The 23,527-nt window shown below is 37.0% G+C and overlaps 2 protein-coding genes and 1 long non-coding RNA gene across 5 annotated transcripts; 1 reads left to right on the top strand and 2 right to left on the bottom strand.

Annotated features, from left to right (window-relative positions):
- Positions 1-593: 593 nt before the first annotated feature.
- On the bottom strand, positions 594-3,057 carry LOC119783588. The gene is made up of 2 exons (XM_038285184.1): positions 2,315-3,057; positions 594-1,649 (listed from the first exon to the last, which is right to left on the bottom strand). The coding sequence occupies exons 1-2, from the start codon at positions 2,484-2,486 to the stop codon at positions 619-621; spliced, it is 1,203 nt and encodes a 400-aa protein (XP_038141112.1). The 5' UTR covers positions 2,487-3,057; the 3' UTR covers positions 594-618.
- Positions 3,058-5,764: 2,707 nt separating this feature from the next.
- Positions 5,765-13,838, bottom strand: LOC119783586. Of its 3 annotated transcripts, XM_038285182.1 has the most exons (11): positions 13,593-13,838; positions 12,722-12,808; positions 11,920-12,060; positions 11,688-11,818; positions 11,184-11,320; positions 10,988-11,081; positions 10,562-10,661; positions 10,211-10,470; positions 9,910-10,096; positions 9,306-9,433; positions 5,765-9,114 (listed from the first exon to the last, which is right to left on the bottom strand). In XM_038285182.1, the coding sequence occupies exons 2-11, from the start codon at positions 12,801-12,803 to the stop codon at positions 8,797-8,799; spliced, it is 1,578 nt and encodes a 525-aa protein (XP_038141110.1). In that variant the 5' UTR covers positions 12,804-12,808; positions 13,593-13,838; the 3' UTR covers positions 5,765-8,796. The 3 variants fall into 3 exon arrangements, with proteins under 3 accessions (XP_038141110.1, XP_038141109.1, XP_038141111.1); XM_038285181.1 differs by lacking the exon at positions 13,593-13,838 and having other exon boundaries at positions 12,722-13,491; XM_038285183.1 differs by lacking the exons at positions 10,988-11,081; positions 11,184-11,320; positions 13,593-13,838 and having other exon boundaries at positions 12,722-13,494.
- Positions 13,839-14,758: 920 nt separating this feature from the next.
- On the top strand, positions 14,759-17,100 carry LOC119783589. The gene is made up of 5 exons (XR_005280820.1): positions 14,759-15,939; positions 16,033-16,140; positions 16,232-16,310; positions 16,391-16,537; positions 17,044-17,100. It is a non-coding gene; the product is annotated as an uncharacterized LOC119783589 (long non-coding RNA).
- Positions 17,101-23,527: the final 6,427 nt, after the last annotated feature.

Below are 23,527 nucleotides of genomic sequence, written 5' to 3'. Positions count from 1 at the left end.
ACTACTGTTAATATCTCATTTTTTTATGTAGTTGTGCATACTGTTCTATGTTCTAAAATACTGTTACACACTGTATTATTATTATTATTTTATTATTATTATTTATTATTATTATTTTACTGTTAAAACATCATCTTTCTGTACCACTTGTTTTGCACTACTTACTGTTAAGACTTTATTTATATTTTGTACCATTTTTTGCCTTGAAGTATTTCCTATGCACAGTCCTTTATTCTCAGGAATGCACTACTGTTAATATCTCATTTTTTTATGTAGTTGTGCATACTGTTCTATGTTCTAAAATACTGTTACACACTGTACTATTATTATTATTTTATTATTATTATTTATTATTATTTTACTGTTAAAACATCATCTTTCTGTACCACTTGTTTTGCACTACTTACTGTTAAGACTTTATTTATATTTTGTACCATTTTTTGCCTTGAAGTATTTCCTATGCACAGTCCTTTATTCTCAGGAATGCACTAGTTTGACTTAACTGCAATTACAAATTCTGATGTCAAAGTAAACTGACCTTTTATTACACTCCTTGAAAATAAATAAGAAAGATACTCAAATTTGGCTGTGTGTCATGGCATTTTATTGTGGACACATTCAACGTATAACAACACTCTTGCTCATGTTTGTAAGACTACAACATACAGAAACAATCTTGTCCAAAAATGTTACGTCTTCGCCATCACATGGCAAGACAATGCTGATCGGTACTTTTGCTGACAACAGTGTGTACTTGTTCCGAACAACCCCAATCACCCTTTCCACATGAATTCTGCGATGGGCGAGTTTTCTGGTGCTCTCCACATCTCTAGCTTCCAGCTGACAGTGTCCTCTTGTGAAGGCAGGTATTTTTACCTCTGCACACATAAGTCCCACACTTTCAGAAATATCAAAGCCCCGATCAGCCAACACTACATCTCTGGGTAGTAATCTATCAAGAATACCACAGTTCTCTGTGACATGCTTATCACTGATGCGCCCCCCCCAACCCTTGGAAATGAAAGAAATGGTCCCGTATGGTGTAATTCCAATAAGGTACTTCATAGTTGTGTTGTGCTTGTAGTTTGAATAAGCCTGAGCTTGAGCAGTAAGATTTGATGGTCTCTCTGTGAATATTTCAAAGCAGTCCACAATAACAGCAACACGATTTCCAAAGGCTTCCACAAACTGATGGGGCATAGTGGAGCACAGGGCCTCTCGACTTGGCCAGACGATCAGAGGTGTGATGGTGCAGTACAAAAGTTCTACCATGCTATTGAAGGTTCTGGAGATGGTGGTCCTGTCAACACTGAAGACGTAGGCTAGATGTTGCATCGGCAAGTTCAGTCTGAGGCGCATGAGTGTGAGGAGGAGCATTTGAAATGGTGACAGTACTCTACTGCTTCGTGTCATGAGTGGCAGTAGAGTGGCTAAGAGAGACATGAAAATCTTTGCACTTGGTAGTCCAGTGTAATACCTCAGCCTCACATTATCGCCCTTCAGGGAATCTTCATCCATTTTTTTCTGACCAAGCTCTAATTTCAGGGCCCTGTTCTCCTCCAGCAGACGGTTGATTTCATCGCGCCGTTTCTGGCAGAGGTCACATTCTGTCCCTGGTCCTGGTTCAGCTTCATGTTGTGAATCTTCAGCTATGGATGACAGACAGTTTTTGTTTAGCTCAGTGTGTCATGCAAATACAACAACAGCAAATAGACTGTAATAAATATAAGCCTTATGACCCTCTACTCCAAAGTCAAATTATTCATGTTATTTCACAACCATTTACATTGCATGAGAATAAAATAGTAATAATCCTTAACGACACTCCTGCTGGAGAGAAGACCTCAAAGCCCTTACAACAGGGGTCTGCAACCTTTCATATCCAAAGAGCCGTTTTGCCCAGAGTACGACCAAATAAAAGTTGTTTAGAGCCGCAATTAATAACATGACTTTTTCTAGAAAACCTTTTTTTTTAAAAGCTTGTATAGCAAATTAGTTGTTGCCATCTCAAACAACAAATTCATATATTTTTAATGTTAAAGCATATAATACTCCAGCTAATTCATAGAGAAATGTCTCTGAAAATATATTTCTGGTTCTTTTAAACCCATTCTCTTCCATCTTATAAAAAACGCTAAAGCCATTGATACCGGTATATATTATAGTAAATTATTTAGCTCTTTATATACATTTTAGCCAGTATTAAGAGCCGGTGGAGAGGGTCCAAAGAGCCATATGTGGCTCCGGAGCCGCAGGTTGCAGACCCCTGCCTTACAAGGTTATTTTTTTTTTATGCATGTTTTGTAGGCCTTACCAGGTGTGCCAGGGGTTGTCTCAGGCATCACTGTGTCATCCACTGCTGATGTGGTCTCAGTCCTTCGGCGTTTCCTTACTTGCTGTCTCTCAAAGCGTGCCGTTTCTGTGGCCTTTGTTTCAGTGTGTCCCAGGTGCAGTGATGGTGCCCAATCCGGATGGGAGGTGTACATTGCATCTACTGGCTTTCCTGGTGAAACAACCAAAACTATTAACCCTATTATAAACTATTAATGACAAAATAAACAGAGTAGGACAACTGTTTTGTGTTTCAGTGGACCTGGCTAACCCTCTGGAACACAACCCTACTTCAGCTCATGCTACATGCTACAGATCAGCCAACAACGGTTAACTTGAAATGATACATGAATAAAAACAGTATGTTCTGTAACTTACCAGAATGAAAATGCCGGGAACACACTCTCATGGACGCAGGGATTGAGTGGAAAGTTATATTTGGCCGTCTTACAGCAGCGACCCATGCTAGCCGGCGACTCATTGTTATGGAGGACATTTGTTTTCCATTGAGACGCCTCCAGGTTGGAAAACGGTAAAAAGATAATCCATTTGGGATTTTTTTCCCCGTCCAGTCACAGCTTGCGCTACTACACCGTACGACACAGCAACGGGCGACCATAACGACAGCAGAGGTAAAATGAAACGGCAAACTACTAACTGAAGAAAGCTAGTCCTTACAGGCGCGAAGTCAAAGTGTAAGCAGTGGGCTAACCAGCTATCAATATGGCTGCCGCGCAACGTGTGACGTCATGTGCCCGAGCCTTATATCAAGCCAAACTGTTTATTTTTTCTATTTAATAAAAAAGTTCTTATTTTTAGTATTTTGGAAGTCTACTGAATATAAACCTGATAAACAACTGGAAAAAATAAGAAATAAAGATTCTTAAGTTGTTTAGTTTAATAAATGTGTTTAGGAAATACGTTTTAAAATTGTTTTTATAGGGTAATATGTATTAAAGTGATTTTTATTGCTTGGAAATAGGAGGAATTATAACAGAGGTGTAATGATACTAAACAAAAACACATTTTGGTTTGAGAGGATAATTTTTGATTAAGTTCATGTGGAAATGGTTGAAAAAAATACAAAACAAATTGTTTAAAGGATAAAATAAATGTTGTTAAATACATTATAACTTGAAAGGGGAGGGTTTTTAAAAAAAACTGTGGTAAACATATTGGTCTCCATGGATACCTTAGTAGAATGCATTGAACACATTTAAGGCTTTTTTAAGGTGGCATATATTTTTGAATTTAATGGAAGGCCAAAGGTGTTAAAAATGTTTGATTTTAAAGTTTCTGGTTTCAAAGGATCATTTTTGGTTAATTTGGTTTCAAATCCTTTTAAAACAAGATGGCGTCTGGCCCCTTCTGACAGAGAACAAGTATGGTCTCCATGGATACAACAATAACAACTATAAAGTTTAAAATTATTGTGGAAAAAAGATGAGATCCTTTACATGTTTTGGCTGTAACATGTTTAAAAGTTGACTAAGTTTATTATAAGTGCTGCCATTGCTAACTGTGTGAAGAAAGCATAGAGAATAAATGTTTAATCAAGAGTTTAGAAAGGAGGATGATATTTTTATGTTTACATGAAGAAGGTAGAATTAAAACATCATTTTAGAACAATATATTATTTAAACGTATTTCTGAGCTCATTCTTCATTTTTCTTCAGCCCTTGTTTAAATTTTCCGGTGAATATAAATCATTTCATCCCATCTGTCACCAGTAATTATAGGGCTTGGGCGTCATGACGTAATTACTTTGCGTGGCCGCCATGTTGATGGCCTCCTTTACCGCTGCTCAGACTACTGCCTACGACTACCGCGTACTGTACTCCCTCTCAGCCGTGTTTTCATTTGATTAATTTCACCTTAACTTGATTTCAACCATGGTAAACCGTTGCTGTATTGTGGGCTGTAACAGCGCAACACATGATCGCCATGGGAAAAACATAGAAAATGGGTTAACTTTCCACCGCTTTCCTGCCTGGAGGCGTAACCACGTCCCACAATGCAACGCGGATCCCAAGCGCTATACAATTTTATCATTGAGGTCTCATTTTCTAGAACTTCAAAACATTCAACACTGGAGGGTTTCGCCTAAACCATTAAAAGTTCTGTATAGGACCCTTTCTTAGAGTTTTTAGAAAAAAAAACAAAATTCTTCTAAATAGTTTGCTAATGTCTATTTCTGCTCTGGGCTTTTTATGTGTTAATAAAGGTCTTTATTTCTACTCTAGGATGCACTGAGGAAGGGGTCTGATAAGCTGAGGTTCTGATTCTGAGAAATTATAGATCTGAAATTTAAATCGTGACGCTTTTAAGCCTTTATTTCTGTCAATTATTACAATTTTCTGCTTATAGTTATTAAAATTCAAATATTCATGATTATATTACCAAATCACCCAGTGGAACTTTTTTTTTCTGATAAAGATAAAAAAAAAAGGGTTTATTGGCTGCATTAAAATGTCCTTTAATCTGAACTAATCTGAATGAATAGTTTGGGTCAGCAGCTCCCAAAGGGGGGATGCGTGCCCCCTAGGGGGAGTTTATTGTAATTGCAGGGAGCGTAATCGAAATAAAATAAATAAGTGCACCATTTAGAGCGTATTTTTTTATTGTTAACATCCTGAAATAAAAATCTAAACCCAATTAACCGGTAAAAAAAAGATTTGAATATAAAATAAACTTACAACTTAATGGTTTTCTTGTGATTTAAAGGATATTGTAGTGTTTTGTTCTTAAATTAGCTGTCAGCAGAATAGCTGGTGAGGACCAGCAAAATGTCCTCCCTTTACAACAATCGTTCCTTAGTGTGACGGTGAAATTAGAAAAATGCTCCTCCCACTGATGCCGAGGACCATATACACAGATATATACATATATGGAAATACTTGTGTGTACACAGCAAATTTTGCAGTGTTAAATCAACACTTATAGAGTTAAATTTAAAACTATATCCGAGTGTATTTGGTCCTTATCAAAATAGTGTTGAATTAACTCTTTCCAAAGTGCTGAAATTTCAGAGTGAAATTAACTCAGAATTGAGTTAAAATTTAACACCGGTTTACACTGTACAGTGTTAATAGAACTTAACACTGTAGGTTATTAACACTGGAGAGAGTTAAAATGATTCTCAGGAGTGTTGAAGAGTTACACTATTGGGGTGACAAATCAACTCTGATACAGATACTTTTTAACCTTGCACTGAGTTAATGGAGGTGAACACTGAAGACTCATAACTGTGTTAACTGTTCACTATTAATGTCTTGATTTACACTGTTGCAGTGAAAAAACCCCAACTCAAATTGAGTCAAATCCTAAAAGCCATTAACACTGTACAGATAAATATTTACACTTTTGTAGTGTTAAATTGCATCTATTACACTTTTTATAAATATCAATGAATAAAAACAAGTTATTGCAAAAATACATTTCAGAACTTTTATTTCACAAAAGCATGTTAGAAAAATATTTAATTTGGCATTTTTAACCATTACAAACATACTCCAGAAACCATTTACATACGCAGCATTTAAAGGAGAAAAAAAAAATGAAGTCATGCAATAGGTGTACCTGCCGTGCCAGGTATCCTAATGCAACTTGTTTGCATGCACATAAACTTTTGGGTGCACAAGACAATGTAACAGGTCATAACAGTGTACCACTTAGCAGCACTGGCCCCAGGCCTACATAAAATGACAATATGGAACAACATATAAGGCCATATGTCCTATACTTCATTTGAAGAGTGAACAATAAGAAGTAAAAGATAATTTATGTGCAAAACTCTCCATAAAACTGTTCATATGCAGCATTTAAAAAAAGAAAAAAAAAGTGAATTGACATGCAATAGGTGTACCTGCCGTGCCAGGTATCCTCATGCAACGTATTCATATGCACAAAAATGTGTGCCTGCTGCTCCATTACTGGGCCCCTGATAAACAGCTTATATGAAGTTGAACACGAACACTTAAGAAAACTGACCCTAGGTCTGCATAAAATGACAATATGGAACAACATATAGGGCGTTATCTGTGGTACCATACTTCATCTGAAGATCAAACGGTTTAAAGTAAAATAACTCACTTATGTGCAACACTTTTAAAACATTATCTGGATGCAGCCTGACCTTAAAGGCATGGTAATGATTATCAAAACACAAGGTTTCCATCAGTTTTCCACAGAGCAAGACACAGTCATCTTTTACAGCAATCACGTCAATCTTACAAAAAACAGGCATCTCATCTGTTACTTCAGTACATATAAGAAAGTCACGACGGTATTCTGTACCGTGATATTTGATCCATTTGGCAGAAAATACACTGGTTGACAAAACTGTTCCAAATTTTGCAGCAATTGCTGTGCCCTGTTTTAACTCATTAAGAGTCACCATCTTTCCTGGACCTAAAGTTAATTTTTCCTTGCCAAAAGATTCACGAACCAGTGCCATATAACTTTGGTGCTTTTTTGCTAATGTCTTTGTAATGTTTTTAAAACTCTTTAATTGTTGTTTGAAGAAATTATGTTTAGCTTCGTAAAGCATGCACCATGTGTGTAAAATGGGACCGATTTTCCTTATGCTACGAGGGTAATGTATCATGAAATGATGCTTTGGCAAGAGATTTATTTCAGGAAATATTTGCTTGAACAACTGATGATGATTGATGATTAAATGTTTGAGGTATATGGTCATGCCCTCTGACAGGACTGGGGAAAATACAATATTGACAATCTGTAAAAGCAAAATTAAAAGATCCCAATGTTTGTCATCTGTTTCAATCAAATCACCAAATAACAAAGGCATATTGCGTAATAAGCACCAAGATTGTATGGCATTTAGTCCCAGGTCATTACTACCATCCCTTAACTTATCTGTTGGCAGAGGTGGACGGTTTCGCTGCTGGCTGAAACCATAATCATATGCATGTATTCTACCAGCCACTTGTTCAGCACTTAGAAAGTTACTTTGAATGTACTTCAGAATCAGTTTCGCCTCAAACTGACCAACCCCCTCTAAAATATCATGCATTATATCAACAGAGAAGTTGTTGGCTGTGTTGAAATATTGAAGTGAATTCAAAAGACAAATGCGCTTCACACCATATACATGAGGCAGCCTTGGGTCTGTTTGTACAGTCTGACAGTGCTGTGAATGTGTATTGATAGCTCTGAAGACAACTTCCGGATCATCTTCACAGAATACAGTTTGAAAACGGTGTTTTTCAAGGAGACAAAAACGACAACAATATCGAGCCCCAAATGATTCCACAAAGCCAAACAGGCCATGTAAACCAAGATTGTCCCCAGTAACCTGAACCAAAGTACCACGAATCTTGTGTTCAACATTTGGAATTTGAAGTCCCTCTGTCTCAAGCACTTTCAGATCACAAACAAGTGGTTCAAGTATCAAATTAAAACTGTATCGCTTGATATCCTGTGCATGGAATAGAGCACACAAATGAATATTGTTTAAAGATGAATTAAAAATTGGGGGGAAATTTCTTAAAGTAAAATATATAGCGCCTAATTTATGCAAACCCTTTTTGGATCCCAAGACATTTGCAGTTTCAAAATCATCATAAAAAAGCTGAATCTGCAAGGCATCGTTTTCTATTGAGAATAGGGGACTTTCTTTAAAATAAGTGGCATCTCTCAAGTCTGCATACACACCTTCCCTGGGAATATACCTGGGCTTGAACATTTCTGCAGTATCACCTTCTTGTAAAATACTCTTCAGTGTTTCCAAAATGGGAATATATGCAAATGTATCAGTTACAATGACTTGATCATATGTCCCAGTAGTTTTGTTTCTCCTGCTGTCAAATCTTGTGCCAAGCACTTTTTGTACAGGCTCAGAAAGTCCCCATTTTTCTCGTAAATGTTTGTTTAGTTTTGCTTCTGAATTTAAAGGTGTGAATGGATTTTCTAATACTTGGAAGGACTGTTCAATTTTTTTTCTTTGTTCTTCATCCTGTGGAGACAAGCACTGTAAAGCTAAATCCTTAGCCTGGCTGTGGATTTCAAAAATGACTTCTTCCATGGCTGACACAAACCTCGCAACATTAGACTGACTTAATCCAGCTGCTTTTACTTGTGCAATAGCAGTAGTACACATATCTGTAGTGCTGATATTTGACTTGGTCAGCAGAGTACCGGTAGATGTTGTGGCCGACTCTACATTAGTTGTCACCAGCTCTCCTGCATCACCAAGGTCTGCTCTGCTTGAACTGACGTTAACTTGTTGATTAGTATTGTCAGTGTGCTTGGCATTTAAATGTTTTCTAAACCCAGAAAATGTTCCAAGCACACGGCCACATCCAGTCTGAGAACATTTAAGACGAAGATTTTTTCCATCCAAGTAACCATGAACTACTCGTAAATGCCTAACAAGAGTATTCGCAGAAGGTAATTCAGACTGACAGACAAAACACTTCATGACTGAACAGATCCATTCGTGTACTAATGAAGCAACCGAGCCCGAACTTCAGCTACACGAGGACTCTCCTTGACTTTTCCTACATCTATGTTGTACACAGTGGTCTGGATGAACGTGAACATGTTGTACAGCATCGGGTGGTATGTTGTTGCAAAAACATAATGCGCTTTAAACAGTTCGTCAAAGGCACCAATTGAGGAGGCCGACCTGCAAGCGATGGCACTTTTGTCAAGTATGATGAAAAATTGGTGGGCTGATTTCCTACTTCGTCCTATAGCCAGGAGGTAGGGCTGTGTGCTTGTTGTGATAGAATCCAGATGTTCTTGGATACTGGTTCCTGACTGACAAAACAAAAACACAAAACAGAGTATTACAATTACATGGTGGCAATATTACACAAATAAATAATAAATTAACACGTTTTTTTGTTTATGTATAGCGTTTAACTGTATGTGATCATGAGTAAAACCAAGGCTCCCTCAATGAAACGTCGTTGAATAAAATAGATAAATAAAAAACAAAAAAAACAAACCTTCTTGAAGACTAACAGATGCTTCTCTGCTTGGGAAGCAGACACCTTTCCTGGTCTCTTGCGGCCTTGGGCAGAGGGGGGAATCAGGTGTAACAGCAGCAAAATTGATGCGAGGTCACTGTCCCAACCTGTAATCACACAAATTTGATGTTAAGTAGAAAATCAGCAAATTTTAGTTATTCTGCTATTTCAATATTTTCCCTTTCAACAAAATACAAGGCAGCAGGTGTATATGATCATCAGTTCTGTTTCTACTGAGCTATTTTATATTTAAAACTTTCACTACTCCTAACACAAAACATTTTTGAAGCATTTCACATTTGAATAAATCTATTGCACCTCAGGGCAACAGTAGCTGTGCTGTTCATACACAGCACTACTATAAAAATGTGCTAACCAAAAGGCACTGCAAATATGCTTTTATTTTGTTATTGTCCCACAGTGTAAGAAATTGTGTTAAAAGTTTAACTTGTGTTGTAAATGAATTATTCAATATTTATATGAAGTATAGGACATACAGCCCCCGAATTGCCTTACTTAACTCTTACATGGGCTATGGTTAAACACACAAGTGTAAGTGGAATGTGGAAAAAGTCAAGCTTACCAATGTCGTCATCCACTTCAGTGCCATCCTCAGGAGTGTCAGCTGCCAGGAGGAGATCTTCAAGCTCTCTGGTCGATGGAAGCTTTCTGCATTGTTGGATGATCTTTTTCTTGAATGCGGTTGTCCATTTCTCCAGAAACTTCCCCGAGGCATCTTCCCCAAACATCAGAACAAAATCCTGTTCCACCTAGAGTATGGATAAATTAGAACTAAGATTTCACATCCCAACAAGTTACGTTCATTGTTGACTGCCAGTAAAATATACATATCCTTTTTAAAAATGTCAATCAGAAATATTTACCAAGCCTTTGACATCCTTGAAACGTGGAAAGACAGACAGTATGTTGCTTGACTGCTGTGGGTCGAGGACCATGTTGCGGCGGAAGTCAAATGTCAGCTTCATCTTTTTCTTGATGGTGTCCTCATCAGCTGAATGTTTCATCAATGCGACAGCTTCCTTACACTCATCTTCACTCAGGACAATCTCTGGGACAAACTGGGGCTCTCGTCTGGCAGCTGGTCCTCCAGGTCCATCTTCATGAGATGCTCCTGCAGATGATGCTACATATACAAAAAACAAGATAATCATATAAAAATAAGAAGAAAAAAAACTCTGACCAAAGAAAAGTTTTCAGAATTAATTTAGTGTTACTTCCATATGATGATCGACGTTCTTTGGCAGCAGATCTCTGAATAGTTTTAATTCTCCAGGCCAGGTACCCAGACCCACTTTCACCATCATAATAATGCTCCTTTGATGATAAAGAATAAACATAGTCCGTTAATTAGATTGAAGGTGCTTCCCATTTGATTTTGACATAACAAAAAAAGTGTGTTATTTGAATATACCACCTCCCACTTCTGCACCCTCATCCTTCATATAACCCCACCCACATAAAAAAAGTGATGCAGGAAATAATAAAAAAAAACTTGCAACTTAAAAAGTTATGTATGCAGAGCAATTTTATCACTTAAAGATGAAAGTAGCTATTGAAATATACTGTTAGAAATCAAAATGTTTCAGTTTAACATTTGACACTATCACAGCCATTATATTGTCTATATTACATTGACTTACAGAGCCAGTCCTAGAGAATGGATCACTGAGGTGGGGAAACAAGCTCACAATACCTCTGGCATACATTTCTTTTACCTGTCTGGGTGGTGATGTACTGCAACATTGAAATGAGAAAAAAAAATATAGATGTCTTAGTTGTATGCACTGATTTTAATGAAAGTTTTACTGAGCTAAACAGAAAGGATTGACAAATTACCCATTCTTCTCTGTTATGTCAGCCGCTAGTATGTTCACCATTTTCCTTCTGGTTTCATCTGTCAAGGACTTGTTTCGATTATATTCATTTATAATGCTTTCCCCACCTGGCTTCTTGGTCAAAATGGTTTCTACCAACTATAAGCAAAGAGGAAGAAAAAAGGGATAGTACACCCACAGAATGATGTACCTTTATATTCTCCTCACCCTCATGCTAAGCAGGACTCTGGAACACGTTTTTAATGTCTCAAATGCAGCCGGAAATTCAAAATTGTCTCCGACCTCTGGCTGCATTTGAATATTAAAAAAGTGTTTCAGAGTCTTGCTCAGCATGAGGGCGAGCAGAAAATGAAGGCACATCATTCTGTGGGTGTACTTATCTTTTAAGAATACATCATAAAGACATATGAACCGAATGGTTATTAAAATGCCACTTTAACAGGAAAAAAAAAACCACCACCACCACTTTGAAGACCTAACACTGTTTTACTATATTAATTCTTACATGTTTGGCTTCTGTGTCCAGCCTCTGCCGTTTACTGGAAGGACTCTCTGAAAGGATGATTGTGTCTTGAGAATCAGACGAATTGAGGGATGATGGTTCCGATTGCTCAGGAGACACCATAGAAACAGATTCTGTTCATGACAGGAGCAGATTGAAGGAAAAATGTTTATCACACTAAACTTGTATTTTATTCAATACTGTAATATAAATTACATATGCAACTGAGACAAACCAGTGTCAAGTTTGATGGTTAGCACTCCAGTTGAGGGATCCTTAACTACATCCTCAAATACATCATCATCCAACTCAGTTCCCGAAGTGTCAAAAACTTTCACATCTTCTGTCAGAGCTGGCACACCAAACTTTGCAAATGCTATAGGAAGACAAATACCTATGTCAATCAAACTTATAAATATTTTTCTAATGCTCACAAAAATCCAATAAATCTTTTTATGAGGAGAGACACTCTTCCTATGGAGGATAAAAAGCCCAAATTAAATAAATAAATACAGCATTAAATATTTAAATGTGTCAATAATTAATTAAATGTGTAATTAAATATAAAATGCCACAATTAAATAAATAAATAAATACAGCGATAAACAATTAAATGTGTAATTCATTAAATAAATAAGGAATTAAATATATAAATGTTTCATTAATTTAATAAAATACGTCTTCATTTTATTTAAAAAAATATATATAATTATTTCAGTGTGCATTTAATGATTTCATGCAACACAGGACCTTGAAATAATTAAATACATACTGAAATAATTATATCAATTTTTTTTTATAAAATTAAGACGTATTTTATTAAATTAATGACACATTTATTTATTTAATTGTGGCACTTTGTATTAGTGACGTGGTTTTAATTAATGACACATTTATTTATTTAATTCCACATTTAATTATTGACACATTTAATTATTTATTTAATTTTGGCACTTTTTATCCTCCATATATTTCCAGTTATTCGAAGCACTTAAAAGCTTGCAGCACAAAAGTAGACTCCAAAGTCGATTTCTTACCTGCGACCAAAAACTCTTTCAGATTCGGCTCTGTTATTCTGACAAATTTTTGGACATCACCCAGTCTGGTTTTAATCAACATGATTCCTGCAGCACACAATTGAACATGGTCAAAGTTGTATATGGTCATTACATAAAAAAAATACAGCAAGTGGATGACATACAAGAGCATCCCCGTAGCATCACAAACGTTCAAGATTAATGTTCAATGGGAGGGGGGTGCGAAAGCTGATGACTGACTGTACGCCTTACACTGCGACAGATAAAATGTTACAAGGATGTATTCCCGTTCTACTACAAATCATGCAAATATACTCTGCTTACTCTGTACGTCGACAAAGCCGAAGAAAAGCATGCCGCCATTATTCAAACTGCTTCCTAAAGTTTAACGTAGCCTTATGTTAAACCACATCCTCAAATATCACCGTTAGACCAGTAATGCAAACGTTTAATTTAGCAACTTACGTAAACCATTGCCAGTTTAGAAGAAAACGAAATAAATATAAAGGTGGAAATGGCGTCTACTTGATGGTTTTAATGTTACAGTTGATTTTGAACCGCGTTTAAAACGGCGCGGGGTAATTTTTCCTCATACCGTGACAATTTTTAAAGCATTTTTATCAATAATAAAACCAAGCTATACTTCTAAATCAAGTGCAACAGTAAGTTAATTACCTTGCGGTACTGGTCAACTTGGGAACGCGCGCGTTTTAAGCTAGGTTTTCACTCAGTCACGTTAGCTGTTTTGAATTTGTGGTGTAAAAAAAAAAAAACGTGCTAAAATACGGAGCCAAACAACAAGGTGTTCCCATAAAACACATTTTTGGTTAAATCCCAACATAGAATTCGGATAAAAAGTGATAACACTTACCACAATCGTTCGAAGAGGAGAGGAGATAACCTGTAACCACCCCGCCAGAAAAGTCTAGAAACGGTTGAAGATGAAAAAGTGGGTGGAGCTTTCAAGAGTCACGTTAACACGCCGTCTTTGAACTCTGATGATTTTCACCAACACTAGGGGGCATTCTACTCAACCTGTTGTTGCTTTTACTCAGAAAGAGGAAATATATTTTAACACAGCGTATTTAACACTGCCAAATTTGCTGTGTAGTTTTGTATGTATGTGTTATTTTAGAACGATTTAAATTGTTCTTTTGACACTAATCAAACCACTAGCATTGTTTAGATGTTTTTTTTATTAGTTTTAGCTAACAGATGTTCTTATTGATTAAATCTACGTAAACCTGAGTAACTCACACAGGCACATCCAGCAACCTAAAATAAAGCATTGAGTTTTGTGATTTAATGTTCCTTAATTAATGTTCCTGGTCTAATGATTTTTTCCTCATTGCTCCAGACGCCCCTGATCCCTTCCTGGAGCTCTGCATCTTGATCACTGATCAGGTTGATTTTCCTTTAATTATCAGTATAGAACTGTTCTCCAGGGACCATGAGGAAGTTTTTACTGAGGAAGGTGCAGAGGTTGAAGCGGTGGTGTTGGTTTATGAAGTGACAGAGGATTATGAGGAGGTTTGGTGGCTTCTTACTGGTCAGTCTCTTGATGGGTCTAGTGACGGCTCCATGTATGATAGCTGTGATAGCTCTGAGGAAGAAGACGATGAAGACGGTGACCACCTTCCACCACAGGGCGAAGAAGACCACCGACCTCCAGGGACCGGCTCTGTCTCCTGGAGGAGGACAAGAGGGGAAGACGAAGATGAAGAGGAGTCCCCTGCCAAGAAGTTTTGTTGTAGGGAGGAATAGTGAGGAGAGGAATTTCATCAAGAATCTTCATTTAACTATTCTAACAGCTTCTCACATTGAAGAGAAGCTGAGACTTAAGCAGAAGAACCAAACATTTTACCATCTTGCTTTGGATCATCTTGCAGGAGGAGTTAGATGTATTTTCTTGGTGATTTGATGACGATTGGAGGTGGATAGGCTGAAAGACTGGAAACAGTCACATTTAGATATTATTTATTGATTGGTTGAATATCTGGCAGGTCTAGGGATGCCTTAGGTAGCATCTTGCACCGTGGCTTTTCTTTACCCCGCTGCTAGATTTTGTTTTAAGTTTTAGATGTTAAGAATTTTCCTTTAGCACAGACATCTGAGCAGAGACTGGAGATGTGCTAACAATTTATAAAAGGTGTTAAACATGAGAGCTGGTTAATGCAGAAATAATCTAACATGCTCTACGTCTAATGACAGAGCTGGACAATCTCCTAAGTAACAGAAGGCAAACCAAACAATCCACACAATCACAGAACGGAGGCAAATGGAAAAAATAAATAAAAAGACAAAAAACATAAATTCTGGTTGAAAACAGGCGAAGCTCAAGGAGGCAAACTAAACCGAGGCAACAGCTGGACATCGCTGCTGGGGACGCATCAAAACCTCTAAGGAGTGAGACATCACTGCTGAGGACAGAAACACAGGAAGTCAAACTAAGATCCTAAAGGTCTAAAAGTGGAGATGAGGACAACTTAAAGTCTAGAGGCAGAGGGACAAGGCTGTAGTGGAGACTGATTAGAAGCTCTCTAGAGCAGAGCTCTCTAACTCCAGTCCTCTACAGCAGTGTTTCTGCAGCTTTCAGGCGCATCTCTCCTCCAACACACCAGGATCAAACAAACAGCCTTTTACCAGACCTCTGCAGAGCTGAATGACTGATGAGGGAAATCAGCCGTTCCATTCAGGTCTGATGGAGAAGAGATGTGACTAAAAGCTGCAGCATAGCAGCTCTGGAGGAGTGGAGCTGGACAGCCCTGATCTAGAGCAGGACAATGCTGCTAGATCTAGATCTAGAATAGAACAGTGACACAGCTTGAAGTGGTCATCAGTTGAACTGGTCTCTGGGATGATGGTGAGAAGGTAAAGACGATGCTTGGAGGGACTAATTGATCTCAGAGCAGTTTAAAGCAGAGGACAGGACTGATGGAAGGATGTGGGTGGTGAATGGCGGCGATTGTTAGAACCCGCTTTCAGCTGTGACTTGATCTAGTTCTAGATGTTCCTCTGGTCAGTTAGTGAAATATCCCTCTGCAGAAATACTCTACATATGATCTAGGCCAGTTCTGACCACACTGGATCTCCTCTGGGTTTTTTTAATCCCATGTCGGACCGAGCCTCTACAAGCTTTGGGCCGTCAGAAGATGCTGATGAGATCTACGGCGACCAAACCAGAGGAGCATCATCTGAGCTGCTGACCTTTACAAAAAGTGAGAGCATGTACAGTAACGAGCAACAATCATCCATCATTTAGATCAGTCAGCATTTCAGGTGGCCTCACTTAGTTTTTCATTTATGTTCAGACACTGTGGACGTCCAAAAGCAGAACTCCTGTGAGGAACCGGGACCTCCAGGATGCTGAGGAGCCTCCTAGTCCCCACCTGAGGACGGCACAGAGGAACACACCTGGAGTAAGCCTTTATTAACATGACAAACAGAGAACTCAACTTTAAAATTGGTGTCGAGAAAATTCTGTGGATTAATTTAGCTTCTTTTTTACAGGAGAAGCAGGTTGAATATGGAAGCAGTGATCTAGCAGTGGGATCTCAGTGGAGCAGAGTCCATCCACACGTGTTTGAAGGTATGTTGGTTGTTTGACTAGAGAGGCGTCACATGCAGACAGTTTCAGACTCTGAGGACACTTTGCTTTCATTGATGAAGGAGCTGAAGCAGAGGATGGAGAACACAGACCACTAAGGAGGAGAAACATGGCTCCTCTATTTGTCTCTCCAACATTCTAGAGTCCTGGACTGAAAAACATTGAAGACCCCACAACTAAACCATCAGTCTGCTCCACCCAGAAAGAAGGTAAAGAACCTTTATTGCTTCCAGATATTCATCAGTATTGGTGAAGGTACTAAAAACAGATCTAGAACAAAGAGATTCAAAAACCACAGCCATCCCATCAAGGTGGTCTAACCTTTAATCCTTATCTTTCCATCATGAATGGATGTTAACCTCTATTTTCATCTCTGTAACCAAACCTTCACCAGAACCAGAAGTTAACGGTTCAGAAGCAGCTTCTGATCCAATGTGGGAGAATTTCCCCCTGGTTTATGTCTGAAGGGTTTTTTAGAACTTATTAAAGCAGAGAAACGAACCTGATGAAACCGACTGAAGACTCCAACAAATGCAGCATTTTCAGGCATTTTCTCCAAGCATCCATTGTCTACAGTTATCACTGCTGTTAACTTTAGCTTCTCTCTGTGTGTTTTCCTCTTCTCTTGGTGAAAGTTCCACCTCTCCCAGTGTTTCTGTGTTTAAATGTCACAGACTAGCGTGTTCTCTCACTAACTCCTGTTCTTCTTTTCCAGATGGTCAGCTGCTCCTTGGACCGGCGCCTCTGTGTCTGTTGGACGTCTGCTGTCCTGGGCGCTGACATGGAGCCGGGTTCTTCTGGAGGATCCTTCCTGCTTAAAGCTAGTTTTCCTCTCTACTGTCACCACTTCATTGCTCAGGAGGAGGGACTGCTGCATTCATGACTGGATGTGATTGGCTGAGCTTCCCTGGATTGAATTTTTTTCTTTAAACGCCAAAATACACTAAATTTATCTTCATCATATTGTAAATAGGATCTAACTGGATGTTTATAAATTAATTTAATTCTGTTTGTGTTGAATTCTGTTACATGTTTCTGTTTTAAAGCTCTCATGTAAATTGCCTTGATATGACATTAGCTGTGACTTGTTTTTATTTTAAAAGACTAAATTATATCAAATCTTGCCTAATGAGTCTGGTTCTCTCTGGTTCTTCCTGTCATTCTATCTTCACCTGTTATTTATTATCACTATAATAAAGGTTTGATTTTTGTTAAGGCTCTTGAAATAATTGGTTGTAAATTGGTTCTTTATAAATAAACAAACTGAAGTCAACAGGAGCAAGAGTTCTAATATTACTATAGTACAGCGCTTCAGCATATTTGTGGTTATTATTGTTTCTCATGTAAACAGAACAATTGTTCTGGTCATCTTGCAGCTTCTGAACAAATTAGGTCTATAAAGTTTGTGGTTGTTGTTCATCAGTGGCAGTTCCAGAAAATGTTTTCGTAGAGGCGGCCAGTTAGCTCTATAAAAAGGAGAGAAAGCATAAAACAACTCAAGTTAGGGGAGCTAAAATCAAACTGCACTCTGTAACAAACCATAGAAAACAGGTTTGTGGTCGTTGTTCATTAGTGGCGGTTCCAGAAAAAATCTATAGGTTTGCACAGAGGGGAGGATGAAAATTAACAGATGTCAAAAACATTTTACAGTCAATCTCTGCTGATCACAATAAACAACAAGAACATGAATTCAAACATCTATATTTTCCAAATAAATCACTAAAAACAGACCAGATTTTCATGAGGTCCTTGGGAATGAAGCTCCGCTCATATTTATATATTGGTGGAAGTTAAATAAAAATGATTTCTAAGTAATCACTCGACCTGTTCTAACAAATTCTATGTTATTTTTTTTTTATTTATCTTTTTTACTTTAAATTGCATTAAAATCCTTCCACATATGAACCCCTCCCAGAGGTTAAATACTGTTTGTGGTCCTTAAAGAGTCCTTGCATTGGATTTGGAAACGCTGCCTAATAAAACGCTCTGCTTTACCAGCAGCAACATCAGAGCCTTAATGGCTTTTTTTCATCACAGGTGAAAGATCTTGCTGGCCAATAAACTGCTGGCCTGTTTTCTCACCTAAATTGTTTGTGAAAATTGAAAACCATCCAAATTTCCCTTGTTGGTTTATTTTAAAGTTTGCAATTAGGTTTTTAGACTTTTTTTTATTTTTTTTTGTTAATAATGGGAATTAATTTTAATGATTCTTTTTTGTCTGTTGTAGAACAAATGCTGTGTTAGCCTTAGTTCTAAAATGCTCTCTTGGTTATTCCTTTGAATCCAGGAGCAGTGAAGTACCTGGGATGCTCAGTCAGTCACATAAAAAGTCTGAGGTTTTTGTCTTGGAGTTTATGTAGTAATTCTGAGTGGCCAGTAGATGGCGTCATTGCTTTTAAATTAAACTAAACCCAGTGTCCTTATCTCTTTATAAGGCACTCCGTGAAATACTTTGAAAATCTACATTTCCAGCCAATAGTGTTATTGGAATCCAGGACTAGACCTTATTACCTTTGTAACATTAAAAAATATGAATAGTTTGATGGTAAAAATGAATGTCAATGTAATAACTAGAAACGCCAACTAGCCCAAATGTATTGAGAAAAATAACAAAAGTGCTTCTATAAGAAATTCATGAAAAACACTCAGAGTGAAACAACATAACCTTAGAGGCATTAATGCTAATACTGGCACCAACATTTGTTTGTTTATAAACCTAAATATAATTGTTTAGGTTATTAACTTTTAAATGTTCCCTTTTTAACTTTTCAATTAGCCTTTTACCTTTTTTTCTTGACTTGTTAACTTTTTTCCCCCAACTTAATTTACAGGAGGTAATATATTATTAAAGGGCTCCTTTAATTGGTCAAATGCCAAGATAAGATGTACAGCCATGTAGCAGGATCTTTGCTGAATGGCTGGATATAGATCTTCTGCTTCTAGATCTCACTGAGGGAGGGGGGGCTCCATTTGTAAGGGGGATGCAATTGATCCAGAATGCTAACTCGCCCTATAAAAGTTAATTGAAACACATCCGTCATACAATACATGAAATCAGCTCAGTTCACAAAGTATTAAAAACAAACTTTCATTTATTTATTATTTTAATTGACTGACAGCAAATCTAATATAAAGAGTGGTATAAAATATTTTTTGTATTTTCTATCAAAGAATGTTTTAAATATTTGCAAATTGAATCCTTAAAGATAAGAATTGTTACGTTTTCATAATGTTAAACTTCTAAATATGATGAATAAAAACAGGAAATGGATGCAGTGGTTCTACTGTCATCAGATGCTGAATAAGACATTTACAGAGTGGAGCATTTATTTCTGTTGAGGTTTTTAAGTGTTGTGGTTTTGGTGAATTTTTTATCAAATGGAAATTTCTATCATAGTCAAGTTTAGACTGATTGTAAAAATATCAAAATAAATAAAGGATCCAGTAAAGGGGATGCTTTACCTCTTTTGCTGTTTATTAAAGCTATTCAACCATTAGCAATAACCATAAGAACTGGCTAGAATGAAACAGGCATAACAATTGGGCATCAACAACACCGTTATGCATTATTTGCAGCTGATGCATTGTTAGTTTTTAAAAACATAGAAAAGTCCAAAGGCAAATTATTAGAAATTATCAAGTAATTTATTAAAATCTCATGGATTATATTAAACAAATATAAATGATTTAGAAACCAAGTTGGCAACCTAATTTAAAGTTTTACATCATTTTCCAGCCTTTGGATTTATATTCTACCGATATTTTAACGCATAAAAAAACGTGATTGCTACCAAGTAAAATCAATATTCAAAACCAACATCCTCAGTTTTGGTTTTTAGCTTAATTTGGATTAATAACACAAAAAAAATGGGGATCTTTATAATACAGAGAGAGTACTTTTTAAATTTATATATATATATAAACAGGGAAATTAAAGCACTTTAATAAATATTTACAGCTGAGGAATTGGATTTGTTTGACTTTATTAGGACCCAACCAAACTAAACATAATTCACTGAAACAAATATACAGTATTTAATTATACAGAAAATTAACAAATTAAATAGAAGTGTTTCTGTATTAACGTGAAATTGAGAAAGGTACAGTCTATCTACATAAATACAAATCCACAAAAATACAAATGAGCTCACAGCTTCAAATACTACAGCTAGAAACTACTAGCCTGATAAACCAGACTAAATGTGAGATTAAATGTGTAATTCGCAGGCAAAAATGATTTTGGCCTCTGGTGGGTGGGGCTAGTTTACTAGGCTAGAAATATATTGCATGTTATATTGACTATAAAATAAAGTAACTCAAAAAGTTTTAAAGACTTATGCATAGAAGGAGTATAAAAGTAAATGGCATCATGCATGCACAATGTACAAATAGAAAAATATTATAGCATTAACAGACATGTACTTGTAATTCAGTCTTGATGTGTAATCTTGAAATTATATGTAGTATGTAAATACCATAACAATGTCATCAATACATGTATATTACTTGTACATCATCTAGCTTACATCTAGCTTAGTTTAAAAGAAAAACAAATAAGATAATATATTTGTTTAGTTGATACTTAATGGGAAAATAAATACGAAAATGTTCCGTAAATGCTCATGAATTTGAGACCAATACTGCTGGAGTCACAAGTTATGATTAAAATGGTTAATGCATAGTAATTCCATCTATTGTCAAATGTGATCAGTCCAATATAACCTCACTTGTTTAAATTTAAGATGCCACTAATGTAAAAAAAAAGATCAAATATTTGCTCTATATGTTTTTTTTTCACCTAACCTTCAACTATGGTGCAAACACTGAATGTTTATTGAGGTCTGACAGGTGTTTTAAGCTTCAACAAGAGATTGAGAAATGCATTTCATGTAAACACCCTGGATAATGATCCTGCTATAAAAGAAATTAAAAAAGCTGTCATATGTGGATGCACTGTATATACTGTATATGTCCCATGCACCTTTTTCTTCCTTTAGCACCTTCTTCTCCTTTGACTATGTGAGCTTATATAACAAGTATCTATCTATCTATCTATCTATCTATCTATCTATCTATCTATCTATCTATCTATCTATCTATCTATCTATCTATCTATCTATCTATCTATCTATCTATCTATCTATCTATCTATCTATCTATCTATCTATCTATCTATCTATCTATCTATCTATCTATCTATCTATCTATCTATCGGAACAGATTTTCACAGGGAAACAGAATTTTGCACAAGAATCATTTAGTGAGTTGACCTGAGGCTTCTTAGGACTAAAGAGAAAATGTTACAGTGGCGTTGGACATATGCAGTGGGGATTATTTTACTCCAAAGATCTGAATGGGTGTGTACATACGACAGAGTATTAGGTTTAGGCTAGAGATTTGTATATTTTTTTATTTCGAGATTAAAACCTTCATATTATGAGAATAAAGTCATATAATTACGAGAATAAAGTCCTAATATTGCAAAAATAAAGTTGTATTTTATGCCAACTCTTACGATAAGCACTTTCTTCCCTAAAATGAGGAATGTGGAGCATCATGTGAAGTTATACTTTGGCTCTGATTTTACAAATAAGGAAATCTTTTAGCACAGCTGCATCATAATGGGAAGGGTGTCAAAGTGGACTTAGGTTGCTGTTTGGTGATGCTGGTCGGTATGATTCAATTCAATTCAATTCAGTTTATTTACATAGCGCCAAATTCACAACACATGTCATTTCAAGGCACTTTACAGTTCACCAGATCATACAGTCAAATTGATACAAAGTTTTCTATCTAAGGAAAACCAGTAGATTGCACTGACTCATTGACTCAAATACAATCCCTCACACTAAGCATGCTTGTACCGACAGTGAAGAGGAAAAACTCCCTTTTAACAGGAAGAAACCTCCAGCAGAAACAGGCTCAGTGTGAGCTGCCATCTGCCGAGGCCGACTGGGGTTCAAGGAGACAGAAGCAGAGACACAAAAAGCAGCTGTAAAAGGCGGCCCCGTCCAGGAAACACACAGCCAGGCAGACGAGCTCCAAGGCAGCTCCCATGCCAGAGGACGAAGAGAGCACATCCACTCAGTCACGGACGGTCAGAGAAACAGGACCACACTGGAAAACAGGCCGATCTCCAACATCTATAAACAAGGGTGTTGATGGAAGCAGCACAGCTGATGTTTCTTTCCAGGATGACGTCACAGCTAAACAGGAAGAGACGAGGCAAAGCTACTCTGAGGAAAAGCAGAGAGAGCAGAAGGTTAGAGATTGAACTAACAGATTCTGCAGAATAGGAGAACAGAGAGAGAATGAAGCAGAATGATGAAATGGGGGTCCCTATATCCTCCAAAAGTCTAAGCCTATAGCAGCATAACTATAGAGATAGCTCAGGATAACCTGAGCCACCCTAACTATAAGCGTTATCAAAAAGGAAAGTTTTAAGTCTAGCCTTAAAAGTAGACAGGGTGTCTGCCTCACGGACTAAAACTGGTAGTTGGTTCCACAGGAGAGGAGCCTGATAACTAAAAGATCTGCCTCCCATTTTACTTTTAGAAACTCTATGAACCACTAGTAAACCTGCAGATTGAGAGCGAAGTGCTCTGTTAGGAACATAAGGAACAATCAGATCTCTGATATCAGATGGAGCTTGGCCATTTAAGGCTTTATATGTGAGAAGGAGGATTTTAAATTCTGTTCTTGATTTAACAGGAAGCCAATGAAGAGAAGCCAGGATAGGCGAGATATGATCTCTCTTTTTAATTTTCATTAGAACTCTGGCTGCAGCATTTTGGATCAGCTGAAGGCTTTTAACTACAGTTTGTGGATTTCCTGATAGTAAAGACTTACAATAGTCCAGCCTTGAAGTAACAAATGCATGGACTAGTTTCTCAGCATCAGTTCTGGACAGGATATTTCTAATTTTTGCAATGTTCCTCAGATGAAAGAAGGAAATTCTAGAAACCTCTTTGATATGGGATTTAAATGACAGGTCCTGATCAAAAATAACAACAAGATTTTTTACTTTATTATCTGAAATCAGTTTAATCCCATCCAAATGAAGTGACTGGCTAATCAGTTTCTTTTTCAGAGACTCTGGTCCAAAGACTATAACTTCTGTTTTGTCTGCATTCAGAAGCAGAAAGTTAAGAGTCATCCAGGTTTTTATGTCTTCAAGACATGCCTGTAATCTATGTAAT

The sequence above is a fragment of the Cyprinodon tularosa genome, unplaced genomic scaffold, assembly GCF_016077235.1.
Source record: "Cyprinodon tularosa strain WSP-4 unplaced genomic scaffold, ASM1607723v1 ctg2079, whole genome shotgun sequence".
Classification (NCBI taxonomy): Eukaryota; Metazoa; Chordata; class Actinopteri; order Cyprinodontiformes; family Cyprinodontidae; genus Cyprinodon; species Cyprinodon tularosa.
Note: the sequence above shows the minus strand (reverse complement) of the source record. Positions and strands in the feature narration are given on the sequence as shown.

Coding starts and splice junctions, on each gene's coding strand:
- LOC119783588 (XM_038285184.1), bottom strand. CDS start 2,486: ATGTACACCTCCCATCCGGATTGGGCACCATCACTGCACCTGGGACAC. Junction 1,650..2,314: donor GACAACCCCTGGCACACCTG/GTAAGGCCTACA, acceptor TGTCATCCATAG/CTGAAGATTCACAACATGAA.
- LOC119783586 (XM_038285181.1), bottom strand. CDS start 12,893: ATGCTCTTGTATGTCATCCACTTGCTGTATTTTTTTTATGTAATGACC. Junction 11,321..11,687: donor TGGACACAGAAGCCAAACAT/GTAAGAATTAAT, acceptor CTTTGCTTATAG/TTGGTAGAAACCATTTTGAC. Junction 10,097..10,210: donor TCAAGGATGTCAAAGGCTTG/GTAAATATTTCT, acceptor TCCATACTCTAG/GTGGAACAGGATTTTGTTCT.